Genomic DNA, 13,794 nt, shown 5'->3' on the forward strand with positions numbered 1-13,794 from the left:
AGACAATTGTGTTTACAGACAGATGCTCGTTGGTAGCGGCAAAATTACTGCGCTCGATTAGAACATCTGTCCTGCCGCAGCTCTCCCCGGAACGGGAGGGCTGGATTTATCTCCCTTTGGGTCTTTACGGCAAATTGATCTGTCTCCCTCTCAGGATGCAATGGTGACACTTTCATTCCAGGCCAATATTTCCTCTCCAAAAAGTCATCAAGCAAAATGTTAAGCGCTTGGAGCCCCGTGCGCACTGCTTTATGGCAGCTCAGCCTTGGGATTTCTCCCCCCCCCCCCCCCCCCCCCCCGCCTCGGGCTGGCTTAAGTTCCACGGTAGCACCTCCTTGGATTTATACGGTGCCTCAGAGCGCTGAAAGCCATTCCACATACGTTGACTCAACTCGGACACCGTGCCGTAAAGGGAGCTTAACTAGGGTTTGACGTAATGCCTGTGTTGACAAGGCATGGCTTGTGACTTGGGCGGCGGGCGGGAACTGGAAATCACGGCCTCCGGCACGTTTCCAAGAGGCAGTCTGGCAAACAGTCTGGATTGACAAGCCATAGTTATGAGCCTCCCTCTACCTCCAGACCCTGCTGTGCCAGGGTTATGGGGGCGAACATGAAGCCAACTGGATGGAAAATGAAAGCAAGCATATTTTACCACCAAAGGGTGGAGATTCTAGTCACAAGGTATTTTTACGTGCATAAACTGCTAAAACTATGCCACCTCCAGGTGCCTTCTACGATAAATAGTTCAGGGAGGGGAAAATGTTTCCAGGAGTTTCTTGGACTGGGTACAGAAAATGGCATCTTCTCTCGCAAACATTTCTTGCTCTCTGACAAAACATGCAGAGCCAATCTAAGCCTGTTTCATCCCGTCATACTAACCGATCCTTTTCCCCCATAGGGTCGGACGGGGACAGTAAAGATTTCTAATGCTTCGTTTGTTAAGCCGATACAATAAAGAGAAGCCTGTCGAAGCAGAATATTAATGAGGACTGCGGCTCAAACAATGGCCTTTGAAGGCGCTCGTATTAGGAGCCGACAGTGTACAATTCGTTTGACTTGAGAAACAGCTATTCACATCGCCAGATTTTTTAAACTTGTATTTAAATGCAACTAAGCTGAAAGCAAATCCTTTTGGGGAATAAAGAGCCTCATTTGGATGATTCTTCAAATCCTGGTTTATAGGATCAGGAAATGCCCCACGAGCTCTTCGCACACGCATTAACCGTGGCTGGGGATAACTGGGCAACCACTGTTCACAAGCCACCCTCTGGAGCAGGGGTCCCCAACACTGCGCCCATGGGCACCACAGCACCCACAGGGACCTTTCCTAGTGCCCACCAAGTGTTTTTAGGTGGGCGGGGCTTCTGCCCAACAAGGCTTCAGATTGACTACTGGAGATCTGACCAGCTGTGCAGATTTTTTAAAATGTTGCTTTGGCAAGCAGCTGCCAAAAGGATCTTCACTCTATGATTGAAGGTAAGCTGTGGCAGCCATTTTGGGGCCGGTTCCGCCTCCCGCGGCGGCCATTTTGTGGCTGCACCCACCATGCTATGTCGGAATTCCAATGGTGCCCACAGGCTTAAATAGGTTGGGAATCCCTGCCCTGGAGATCAGCACTAGGCACAATTTGCTGAATTAGGATGTCCTTGTAAACTATAGTTGGAACCAATGTTCCCTCTAAGCTGTGGGGTCTTGTGAGCAAGAATTCTACTTTGTGAGCTCCTGGCATTAAAGTTGTGAGCAAGAGATTTGGCTGCTGGATAAACTAGTTTGCTCTGGAGCCATCCTTTCTGAGCCAAGACAAAAATATGTGAGCCAGAGGCTCAAAAACTGTGAGCTAGCTCACACTAACTCAGCTTAGAGGGAACACTGGTTGGAACCAGTGTTCCCTCTAAGCTGAGTTAGTGTGAGCTCGCTCACTGTTTTTTAGCCTCCGGCTCACACATTTGTGCCTTTGCTCAGGAAGGAGGGCTTCAGAGCAGACTCATCTATGCAGCAGCCAAATCGCTCGCTCACAACTTTAATGCCAGTTAGCTCATAAAGCAGAATTTTTGCTCACAACACTCCACAGCTTAGAGGGTACCAGTTGGAACAACCCCAGAAATGAACGGGGAGGGGCAAGGAACAAGCGAGCCCATGGCACACTCTCGATCCTACAAGAAAGGGGGGGAGTTCACAGTAACTGGCATTATTGCCCAGTGGAGACACTCCACCTGCTAACGTCTTAGAGGATTTGCTGATATACCCAGCCAAATCTGAAGGGGGAGCCAATGCCACGGGGGAGGGAAATGTAATGAGATAGTCCCCTGTGTCAGGCAGACAACAGGCTACGCTAAGCTATTCAAGCCAAGCAAGGCTATGAGAAAGCCACCAGCCACCCCCCCAAAGAAAACTGTCAAGTAATGCATCCTCTCTCAAGATTTTTTAACTTTGGGAAGAAAGTTCCACAGGGCCTATGTTAAGTCGCTCACTTAACAAAGTAGTCGGAGAGTGATTCAGCTTTATTCAGCAAGTCAAACACAACTCCAACACGGATCAACATCTGATCGCCAGAACAGCTTTTACATTGCAGCTGTTCTGCTTTTAAACTCTCCCGGCTAATGTAGCCATGCCTACTGTACATAGGTGTTGTATGCATAAGGACCAATCACGGACGTTCCCGCTCAGGGAGCTTGCTGACAAGTGATTGGTTGGTTCTTCCTGGGCTATCAATGCGATTGGATGGATTTGGATCCTAGCCCAGGACGAAGCTTAACATTGTACTTCAATTAGATGATTCATGTATTGCAATGGCAGCTATTGAATACATTACAGCCTATAAGACGGAGCTCTTCCACCAGGCCTTGAACTAAGGAGCAGCCACCACTATCAATAACAACTGAGATTTGTAGAGCCCTGGCCCTTGGTTTGCTATTGACAGCCTGTGCCTGCCAATTATATCTTGGAAAGATCAGTGAGGTGAACATCTAGATAATCTATTGAATGCACTCATATGGTAACGCCATCGCTATGAAATTAAAACAATACCGCTAGCACTTTATGATACTGCACTGTTTTATAATGAATCGTTTTTAGATGTTTTCTGGTAATTTAATTGTTATCTATGTATTCCAAGCTTTGGTCAGAGTGGTAGGACAAAGATGCATCCACCCCAGCCTGATACTTTATGGGGAACCTGGGGGATGGGGTATTAACCCTAACACTGGCATTAAAGAATAACAATAGACTACCTCCCTAAAAACTGCACACAGAGAAATATCATCTCTTGACAGTCATTTACTCTTTGCAGACCGGGGTAGAACTTGCGGGCAATTGCCCACACAGGATCTATGGGTGCAAAGAAGGACCCTCCATTGCAGGGGTGTCAAATATAATGCCCGGGGGCCGGAACAGGCCCATCCAGGGCTCTTACCCAGCCCGTAAGCAACTGGTATATATGGAAATATAAGGGACTCCCCCTTTTATGATATCCCCTGGAAAAAAACCTAGTCTTGCATATGATTAAATACATTTTTGCGGGCTTTTGTGGACTCCCCAGTAAGTCAGTTGCTTTCACTGCTAGGAATCGATTGCTTTTGTTTGTATTTTGAATAAAGATAATATCATTAATCGGGTTTTCCTGTGTCCTTTACAAAGTTTATATCTCCGGTACCTGGCATTGCGTTTTATGGCACACATGGCCCGGCCCAACAAAGTGACATTTATGTCATATCCGGCCCTGGTAACAAATGAGTTCGACACCGCTGCTCTATTGCTTGAGGGAGCATTTAACCCACCTAGGCCTTTGCTGATGAGGGGAGGAAAGGCGCCCTGCCCCACAGGACCCCTTCTCTCCATCAAAGCTCCATGCAAGCAGCCCTCTTCCATTTGTCCTGTGACCCCCCCCCCCAAGTCAGCCCTGCCCTCAGTGAGACAGCCGCTGAAGAAGCAGTGTGCCACTTCCGTAGCAAGATCCTGGGTGGCTGCGTGCAAGTTCAAGAGAAGCATGAACCTTCGGCAGTCACTTTAAAGCGCCTCCCCCCCTCCACTCCACACACACATTTATATATTAAAAAAACGGGGAGAAATGTGAAAGCGGAAGAAATGCAGACGGAGGTCACTGGAAGAGCAGCACAGAACAACTACAGGCTCGGGCGGTAAAACCTGCCATTAAAGGGGGGGGGATACTAAAATAGACCACAAGTGTTTGAAGAGATAACAAAGGATATTCAGAACGTGCAAACCCTACAAGAGAAATCAAAGTTCAAGAAGAATATACAGGCCTGCCCCATTATCCAGAAATGGGCCCGGAGTAATGAGGCTGCCAGTGCCTTGGAGAAAGCGCTGAGGCTCACAGCAAGGCCTGTTTGATGAGTTTAAACATGCGGGACTACCGGGATGGTATTAACACCATTATCTTGCCGAACAAAGACACTGGCACACTGGATGTGAAATAAGGAGCCTAATGAACAGGGAAAAGGGGCTCCAATGTAGGACACAGAAAGCCATATTCGGAACCTTGCCTGTTCCTGAGCCTCTCACTGCCACCAACATGTTCTCAAACTTTTCTAGTGTGAAGCTTTAAGACGATTATTGCACCTGAAGAAAAAGGTCAAGACACTACGAGCCTTTGCTCATTTCTTTTAAATGAAGCACAAATATAGGGTTTGAGGCAGGAAACTGAGACTTCCTGTGCTGCTAGGCAAAGCAACTCTCTGTTTCACCTTGCTTCATAGCAAGGGCAGCTCTTCAGACCGTAGCCAGGATTTTGTGGCTTGTGGGGCAAGTCCTTTTCTGGTGGGACTGAAGTTCTCAGTGCAGAAAGAAAAGCCATTTAGCCGACAGAAAGTTGTTACCAGGATAGAGCTCTAAATTGCGAGCTGTCAACAACTTTAGATGACAGTTCTCAGCTGCTGCAAGTTAATCACTTCTACCAACCTAAGCAACAATTCTGAGAACAAGCTGGCAGGTGGGGGTGATGGCTTCTATAGTCAGCTAACACATAGGCAGAAAAACTCTCTTAAAGGAGACTAGTTTCTTGACACAGAGTTAGAAGGGATCCTAGAGGTCACCTACTCCAACCCCCTCGCTCAGTGTGGGATTTAGTCAATTACAGCACCCCACTCTGCTTAAAGGAGCACATGCCTTTAAAAAATGTTTTGAAATTACTGAAAAAAGCATTTACGGGAGAAATTCTTGTGGGGCTATGCCTTTAAGAAAGGGGGCAGAGCCCCACAAAACCCCATTGTAGCTATAGGCCTGCAGCTCTGAGCTTTCATCCACAGACTTAGGGACTAGGAGCTTTGCAAATAATTAAGCCCACTACGCCTTGGTAAGAATGCTGATTTCAGCAGCCAGAACGGGCCAATATGGAAGATCTGGAAACCAAACATACTTAAATGTCCATAAAAAAAATATTCTTATGAGTTCACTGAAACCAAACGGGGGACATTCGTCCAAAGCAACAACAACGCCCGACTTTTAAATCTTTAGCAAAGAGACACCCAGCACTGGTACGGTTCTCACTTGTTGAAGCAGGGCAAGATGAGTCAGCCGTAAATATTTCGAAATGCTAATTCCAGAAAGGGTCTTCCCTTTAACAGTCTGGCAACACTTGCGCAACTCGCTCAGGGAGCACTTCTGCCTGACTTTTACTCAGCCAGTTTCTTGCACAAGAACCGGCGTCAGAACATGCATCAATCTTTAAAAAGAAAAGACGCACACCCCGAGACAGCATAGGACAGTGCAAAACATGCACACTGCAAAAGAACAAACAGAATTCCAGCTAGAAATTAAAACGAACACTTGCCGTGAAATACGCTCGGCCGGGATTCATTCGGCACAACAGGATATACGGCAAAGGAGGAACAGTTTGCATTTCCTTGGTTTCCCTTCATTCCAAGCTCTTGCAGCCTCTCCTTAACTCAAAAGTCTGGAATCTTTTCAGAGCCAGGAATGTACGTTTCTCCACCCACCTATTTTTTTTTTTAAAACTAGGGTTTGCCTTGGCAGCTAAATATACAAACAACTTTTCCACCGTCAACATTTTCAAGACCATTGTTATGACGTTCCTCTTCCCATTTTGGGAACTGCAATAATTCCTACAGTGCTCCCTGGTGAAGAGAGAGATTATTGAAGTCATGCTTGGATGAAACTCTTGGTAAAGAACACCACTAACAGGAGGGCTCTCCATTTGTGGGGGCAAGAAAGTAGGATTTTTTTAAAGGTATAACTTTCTTCGTAGGATGGGTGCTCAGACTTTTGATCGGTTATGTAGCAAGCTCTTAAACCGATGGGAATGAAGTCTAAGAACACAGGGACTTCCCACTGTCCTAACATTATACGTTTTTGACCTTGCTCTTCGACAAGGATAAGAAAATTAACATGACATAACAAAAGCTAAAGTCTTATACATACATCATACGAATCCTCTATACAACTGTAGGAAAAAAAGATTTTTAAAAGCCCCCTTTCCCACAGAGACCCAGGTGCCGCATGATGGAGTGAGCTCCCATCTCTAGTTCCAGCTCTTGCCAACCTAGCAGTTCGAAAGCAAGAAATTGCAAGTAAATAGGTACTGCTTTGGTGGGAAGGTAACAGCGTTCCGTGCGCCCTGGTGTTTAGTCATGCCGGCCACATGACCACGGAAATGTCTTCGGACAGCGCTGGCTCTTTGGCTTGGAAACGGAGATGAGCACCGCAACCCTAGAGTCGGACTTGACTGGCTTTCGAGCAAGGGAACCTTTTCCTTCCCCCCCCCCCCGAACTCGAGATCTGAAGTCTGACTCATACAGAGTTGCCAACTCGGGGTTGGGAAATACCTGGAGGTTCTAGGGGGCGGAGCCTGAGGAGGGCAGGGTTCAGGGAGGGGAGGCCCTTCAATGGGGTGCCATGCCACAGAGTCCACCTTCCAAAGTGGCCATTTTCTCCAGGGGAACCGATCTTGGTCCCCTGGAGATCAGTTGTAATCTTCTTCAGGTGCTCTCCAGCCACCACCTGGAGGTTGACAACCCTAGTCCCATAACCCTGGTCAGAAGGCTTCGGTGCAGTGCTTATGTTTTTAGAAAGTGGGCGTGGCCATGTGGGGCTTTAATTCTACAGGGCTTCTGTTTGGCCATGAGTGATTTGATTGGCTGCGCAGGTTTTTAAAAACACCGATTTGGGAGCAGCCACCACCACAACACAAGGACCCTCACTGTGTGAATGACAGGAAGCTGCAGCCGCCATTTTATGGCTGGCTCCGCCTCCTGTGACAGACAGTTTTGTCAGCCATTCTGTGGCTTCGCCCACCACGCTGTGTCAGAATTCTAAAGGAGCCCATGGGCTGAAAAAGTTGGAAAGCCCTGGCATAGGTTGATAGAAAGCCAAGACACTCATTGACACAGAATTTGAGGTTGGAGGATTTCCTACTGCACATGTTTGAAGCAGTGTGGAACTCAGGGGTCATTTCCTGCAGGAGCGCACAGGAGCGGAGCTCCGGCAGTAAAAGGCCCAGGGGGTGGGCACATGCAACAAGCCCCACCCCCTGCTCCCAGCAGCCCTCAGTCAGAGCAAGAAGTTGCAGAGCCCCCCCCCCGCCCAAAACAGTCCAGTGGCACCTTTAAGACCAAGTTTTATTCAGGTACAAGCTCTCCCTCCTCTGCGAGGACAGATCTGCATGTCGTCCCCCCCCCAATAGCTGGCAATCCAGAACAGTCCAGTGGAGCCTGAGCAGTGGGTGTTGCCTTCTGACACACTTCTGGTGATGTCAGGGGGTGTGGCATATGCAAATAAGTTATGCTAATGAGCTCCTGCACCTCTTTTTCTACGAAATGACCCCTGGTGGAACTGAACTAGCAAGCACAGCTGAGAACACAGCTAGGCACACAGAATGGACTGTGTTTCAAGCAGCTACATACCCATCACATTTTGTTTATTTTGTGCACCACATTAAGCTGTTTACAAAATAAGTTCCCAGTGGAGCCAGTTAACTGTAGGTCAGTTCACATGTCCCCTTTTTCTTTTAAGCTACAACACACAGGTGTTAAAGTTGGACAATGAAGAAAGCGTGTAGGAAGAAAGCTGATTCATCTGAAATGGGGTGTGGGAGGCAGTGTTCCCTCTAGGCTGAGTTAGTGTGAGCTAGCTCACAGTTTTGTAGCCTCTGGCTCACACATTTTTGTCTTGGCTCAGGAAGGATGGCTCCGGAGCAAACTAATTTATCCAGTAGCCGTATCACCTGCTCACAACTTTAATGCCAGTAGCTCGCAAAGTAGAATTTTGCTTACAAGACTCCACGGCTTAGAGGGAGCGTTGGTTGGAGGAGAGTTTTATGGACACCGCGGACCACCCGAAAGACAGATCAGTGGGCTCTCGATCCAATCAAGCCTGACCTCTCCCTAGAAGCGAAGATGACTAAACTGAGGCCATTGTGACTTGATTATATTACGAGAAGACAAGAGTCACCGGGAAAGACAACAGTGCTAGGAAAAATTGAAGGCAGTAGGAAAAGAGGAAGTCCCAACCAATGCTCCCTCTAAGCTGTGGAGTCCTGTGAGCAAAAATTCCACTTTGTGAGCCACTGGCTTTAAAGTTGTGAGTGAGCGATTGGACTACTGCATAAATTAGTTTGCTCTGGAGCCCTCCTTCCTGACCCAAGACAAAAATGTGTGAGCCGGAGGCTAAAAAACAGAGCTAGCTCACACTAACTCAGCTTAGAGGGAACACTGGACGTGAGATCTAGGAAGGAAGCCACGGCCCTTGGTTTGCAAGACCAGAGCAAGGCTGTTAACGACAGGACCTTTTGGAAATCATTAATTCATAGGGTCACCATAAGTCGGAAGCATCTTGACGGCACAACACAGAAACAAGCAACTGATATGAGGAGGGGGGAGAAGCAAGCCGACGCAAGGATGCCAAGTTCCGCGGTGGTTCAAACCTCATCTCCGCCATGAGCTGACTAGGCAAGCCCCGGCAGCCTTGAGTGAACTCCCCTCCCGAGCTGTAGCGAGAGATGATCACTGCCCTACATTGTGGGATTATACAATTAATATAAAAGTGGTCTGAACACTCTGCAAAGGCTACACGAAAGCTATTATTATTAGTGCATCTGTGCACTGATGCACGGAAGCCGCTTGAGCTCAGCTCCCTTGCCGACCCTTTTGGGAGAGACCGAGCCTTCTCCTGTCCAAAAAAGGCACCCCACAAATAGCCCGCCGTATGCAAGAGGCCAAGGCACTCCACACCCCAAAATAGACTCCCACCCCCATATGTGGCTACCAAGCTTTTGTTTTGGGGGGGCAGAGTAAAGGGGCCTGCCCCTCCCAAGCCACAAGTAAAAATGGGTGATGCAGCCTCCCCGCTCGGAAGGCCATAGGAGCCAAGACATTCTCCTTCTTTCTGAAGACAGGAAGGATTACGGCTCCCGCAGTCGGGTGTGCCTATCCAAGCCCCATGAGAAGAGTGGGCCGTGGCTCAGCCGTAGAGCATCTCCTTGGCATGTGGAAGGTCCCAGGTTCAATCCCTAGCATCTCCAGTTAAAAGGATGAGGCAGGAGGTGACGTGAAAGACCTCTGCCTGAGACCCTGGAGAGCCGCTGCCAGTCTGAGTTGACTGTACTGACCTTGATGGATCCATGGTCTGATTCATTATAAGGTAGCTTCATCAGAGTTTGAAATGCATACCGGAGTGGACACTGCACCCTTATTTTCACTTCCGTCCACCCAATGAATGCGGGAACCCAATCCCCACCAGATAAAATATATAGGGGTGCTTTGGTTCTTTGTGCAACACCGCTGCCCTCCCCAGCTCCACGGGAACGCACAGCACCACAACCGAAATAACACATATGAGAATCAAAATGTTCTCCCACAAAGAGCTCCTACGTGAGAACTAAGACTTTCCCCTTTACCAAGGCTGGGGAGGGGAGAACCATAGTCTTCCTTCTGAGTTGTGGAAGGGGTTCGACCCCCAATATCCCATGCCAGATTAGTTTCCTTACAAGGATCCTAACCTCTCCTTTAAAAAAATAAATAATAAAATTTATTAAATAAAGTGCAGAAATACATGCATTGTCATGAAAAAGACCAGGCAAAGGAAAGAAGTAATAACACATATATGGTGATAGGAATGTAAATAACATATTCATACTAAAAGCATTAAACCAGATCATAATCCAAAGAGACACTTAACAACCAAACCCTCAGAAATGAATCCAGTCCTGATAGTGTACATTACATGGAATAATCTCATTCTCAGCTAGATATTGCAGTATCGGGAGTTAGGTAACTACAAAGGTGCTGTTCTCTTCTCATCCTAACCTCTCCTGCATGGGTGACCCCGTATATACACATATGCAGTCACTTAACATGCGAAAGGGAAACGACAAAACGCACCCAGCAACAACAAGAGTACTACAGATTTGGCTGCCTCTCTTTAGAAGTACACTGGACCACCTTTTCTCTCCTAAAGAAGGCCATTCATAGTGAAAACAGGAGGTCACCACAGAGTCTGTGAAGAAAACAAGTTAGATGTAGAACACCGGGAGCGCTTTTAACAACCATGGCGTCTAGCGCTTTTTTGAAGTCTGCTACCTTTTTAGAAGAAGAAGAAGAGATTGGATTTATACCCCGCCCTTCACTTGGAGTCTCAGAGCGGCTTACAAACTCCTTTCCCTTCCCCTCCCCACAACAGACACCCTGTGAGGTGGGTGGGGCTGAGAAAACTCTGGAACAAACTGCTCTTTCAGGAACAGCTGTGCCAGAGCTTGTGACTGACCCACACATCAGCAGGTGCAAGTGGAGGAGTGGGGAATCAAACCCTGTTCTCCCAGATTAGAGTCCGCGCACTTAACCACGACACCAAACTGGCTCTTTAGGAAGGGATGTTGAAGATCACTGCTGCCCCCCTTTTTCTATCAGACCAAATCCACCCCCCCAAATGTAGAAAGTGTTTGCCCCCAAATAGCATCCCTATGAACAGTGATGCGGTTTTTCCAGAAAAACGTGACTTCAAAAAATTTCCAATTGAAATACAAGCCCGGACAATGTACGGACACAAGTGGTTTGTCCGGGCTCCATCTCCCACATTTAGCCCAACTAACATGACCGATCCGCAGCACAACAGCCTTGCCAACTATAGACAGGCTATATTTACCTATCTGGGGCAGGATATTTCCCGCAGGAAAATATAGCATCCCCCACCCCACATCACTGCGTAGGAAAAGACACAACACTTACAAAGGGGGTCATGGTGCTCTTTGCTAATATGTGAGAGACCGAAACGCTCCCATTCCAGCTAAATCCGGGGACCCAAATCAATCATTTCACTTAGGGCATGTAGGAGGTACCAGCCCCCTCCACCCAATATGTGGGAGCTCAAAGACAACTCCCCCCCCCCAATAAAGTATAGGAGTCAGTTCACTCTCAGCCTTCAGGAGACCAACCATCCCAATAAAACGTGAAATGAAACAGCCCCTCTTGGAAGGGGAGGGAACCCAGGTTGCCCCCCACTACATAAAAGTTACAGCCCCTCCCCACAAGATCCCCCAAAATATAAATATTTGAGCTGCCCCAAATAACCCCCCCACAAGATTTCCCCAAATATGAGAGCTCAAGTAACTCCTCCCCCCTCTCATATAAATCCCCTCCCCCTTGGAGAGCATGGCTGTTTCCTCTCTTCCCCCCCCCCCCCCCCCGGGGGGCACCCCCCCCCTCCCCTCCCCGCCCCCCTCCCGCCCTCACCTGAGGAAGGGAACTAAGCAGGCGCTACCGACATCCGACAGCAGCCGGCTCCCTTTTGTACCCCCCGCCCTGAGGCGGCGCCCTGCCCCGCTCCCTCCCGCGCCTCTCTGGGATTTGTAGTCCCGCAGGCCCCCCTCCGGCCCGTCCGCGCCGCTGGAGCTTCGCGCCTTTCAAGAACTACAACTCCCATCGGCCACGGCGCTTCGCCTCACCTCCTCGCTCAGGTAAACGCCGGCCCTCCCGCCGCCTCCGCCTTTCGCCGCCGGCCCGCCGCTTCTCGGGAAATGGAGTCCGTGGCGGGACGGCGACGCTGGGGCGGCTATGCGGGCGTGGACTACATTTCCCAGCGCTGCTTTGTGGGAGGGGGGCCATTTTGAGCGTTGCTAGGAGACGGAGACGCCCCTGGAAGAGGTGGTCGAGTGGAGAAGGGAGGAGGGGATCAGGTGAGGGCCGAAAGGGGGAGAAAAGGGGGTGCCCCGAAATTTTAAGGGCCCATTTGGATCAGTGGTCCTTTTAAATATAAATTATCATCGCTGCAAAAAAGAAAACCTAATAAGCGATTGCATCGTTAATATGGTATTATCACCCATCCTGCAAAATATTATATTGCAAATCGGTATGCAAATTATTGTTGCTCATAATCAAGTTTGTTTTTCAAACTGGCAGAGAGAATTAATATACATTAATAGGACTTGCTTTTTCTTTGAGTCTGATAACATCTCCTTTGCTGTACAAATCCAATACTATTATTAACACCACCCCCACCCACCCCCGCAGGGATTGGCTAGGTGATTTGAAGCCATTAGCTTACCTGAGGTAATAATTGGAAACCATTCTACAAAATTAAGGTGCCGTTTATTCAGAATGCAAAACAGCTTCTTTGATTCCCATTACAAAAATTGTTATTTCCTTGTTTGGGAGAATTTTTTTTTGTAATCGTTATCTGTGGTGCGTGGAATGCAGATCTAATTTCTTTTAAGCACTTATTATGTAGGAGGGATGGGGGAAATCGATATTATAAGCATTTTAAAGCACAGAATGCTGCAAGTCAGCCCGTGATGCTCACCCACCATGCATTGTGTCTCTTCAGGAGCCTGGGTCTCAGGAAGCAAACAACAACGTATTTTGCCAGTTTGCAGAGAGCAACAATTGACCTGAGCTGGCAGGGCTTCTTGAGCAGAGAACGGCACATAGAGGCTGCCCTCGTGGAGGAGACCCTCTTCTTTGGGGCTTCTTGTAGAACTTGAGAGAGAGCAGCGCAAGGGCGACTGAAGCAATCAAAGGTTTGGAGCATCTTCCATGTGAGAAAAGGCAGAAATGGGATTCCTCATTTAGAACCAAAATGACAAAACGGGGTGACATCAGAGAGGTTTGAAAAGTTAGACAGAATGCCCTGCCCTGGATAGCCCAGGCAAGCTCATTCTCATCAGATCTCAGAAGCTAAGTGGGGTTGACTGTGGTTAGTACTTGGATGGGAGACCTCCTTGGAATACCAAGTTGGGAGGACAGGGGCAGGCTTGATTCTGCCACCTCTCTGAATATCCTCCAGGCCCCCAGTAGCAGTCAGTCACCAGAGGTTGACATGCCCTCCAGGTGCAGAGGAAGCAGAGAGTGACTTTTTCCTCCGCTTCTCCCATGATGTGAAAACTTGCGGATTACCAGATGTAGCTGATGGTGGAACAGAGGAAGCAGAGAGTGACTTTTTCCTCTGCTTCACCCATGATGTGAAAACTTGCGAATTACCAGATGTAGCTGATGGACAATGGTGGTGGTGGGAAGGGCCATCAACTGGTTGGCTGACTTATGGCAACCCTGTAGGGTTTTCAAGGCATGAGATTAACAGAGGTGGTTTTGCTGTGTCCTGCCTCTGCGTAGCAGCCCTGGGCTTCCTTGGTGGTCTCCATCCAGGTACCAGCTAGGGCTGACCCTGCTTAGCTTCCAAGATCTGATGAGTTTGGGCTAGCTGGGGCCATCCCAGTCAGGGTCGATGGACAGAAGATACCGACAAAAGAAGGGAACTCAGTACACCGCTCATAATTAAGCTGTGGAATTCCCTGCCGTGAGAACCAGTGGTGGCCACTAGCTTAGATGGTTT

The 13,794-nt window shown here is 48.5% G+C and overlaps 1 protein-coding gene across 1 annotated transcript in view; it reads right to left on the bottom strand.

Moving 5' to 3' along the window:
- LOC107110833 (chromosome unknown open reading frame, human C1orf159) overlaps positions 1-13,420 on the bottom strand; it is a 45,445-nt gene extending 32,025 nt beyond the window's left edge. The window contains exon 1 of the mRNA XM_015411660.1: positions 13,359-13,420. Coding sequence (XP_015267146.1) covers positions 13,359-13,420 — 62 coding nt within the window. The remainder of the gene's footprint in view (positions 1-13,358) is intronic.
- Positions 13,421-13,794: the final 374 nt, after the last annotated feature.

The sequence above is a fragment of the Gekko japonicus genome, unplaced genomic scaffold, assembly GCF_001447785.1.
Source record: "Gekko japonicus isolate JY-2015 unplaced genomic scaffold, Gekko_japonicus_V1.1 scaffold76, whole genome shotgun sequence".
In the NCBI taxonomy this organism is placed as follows: Eukaryota; Metazoa; Chordata; class Lepidosauria; order Squamata; family Gekkonidae; genus Gekko; species Gekko japonicus.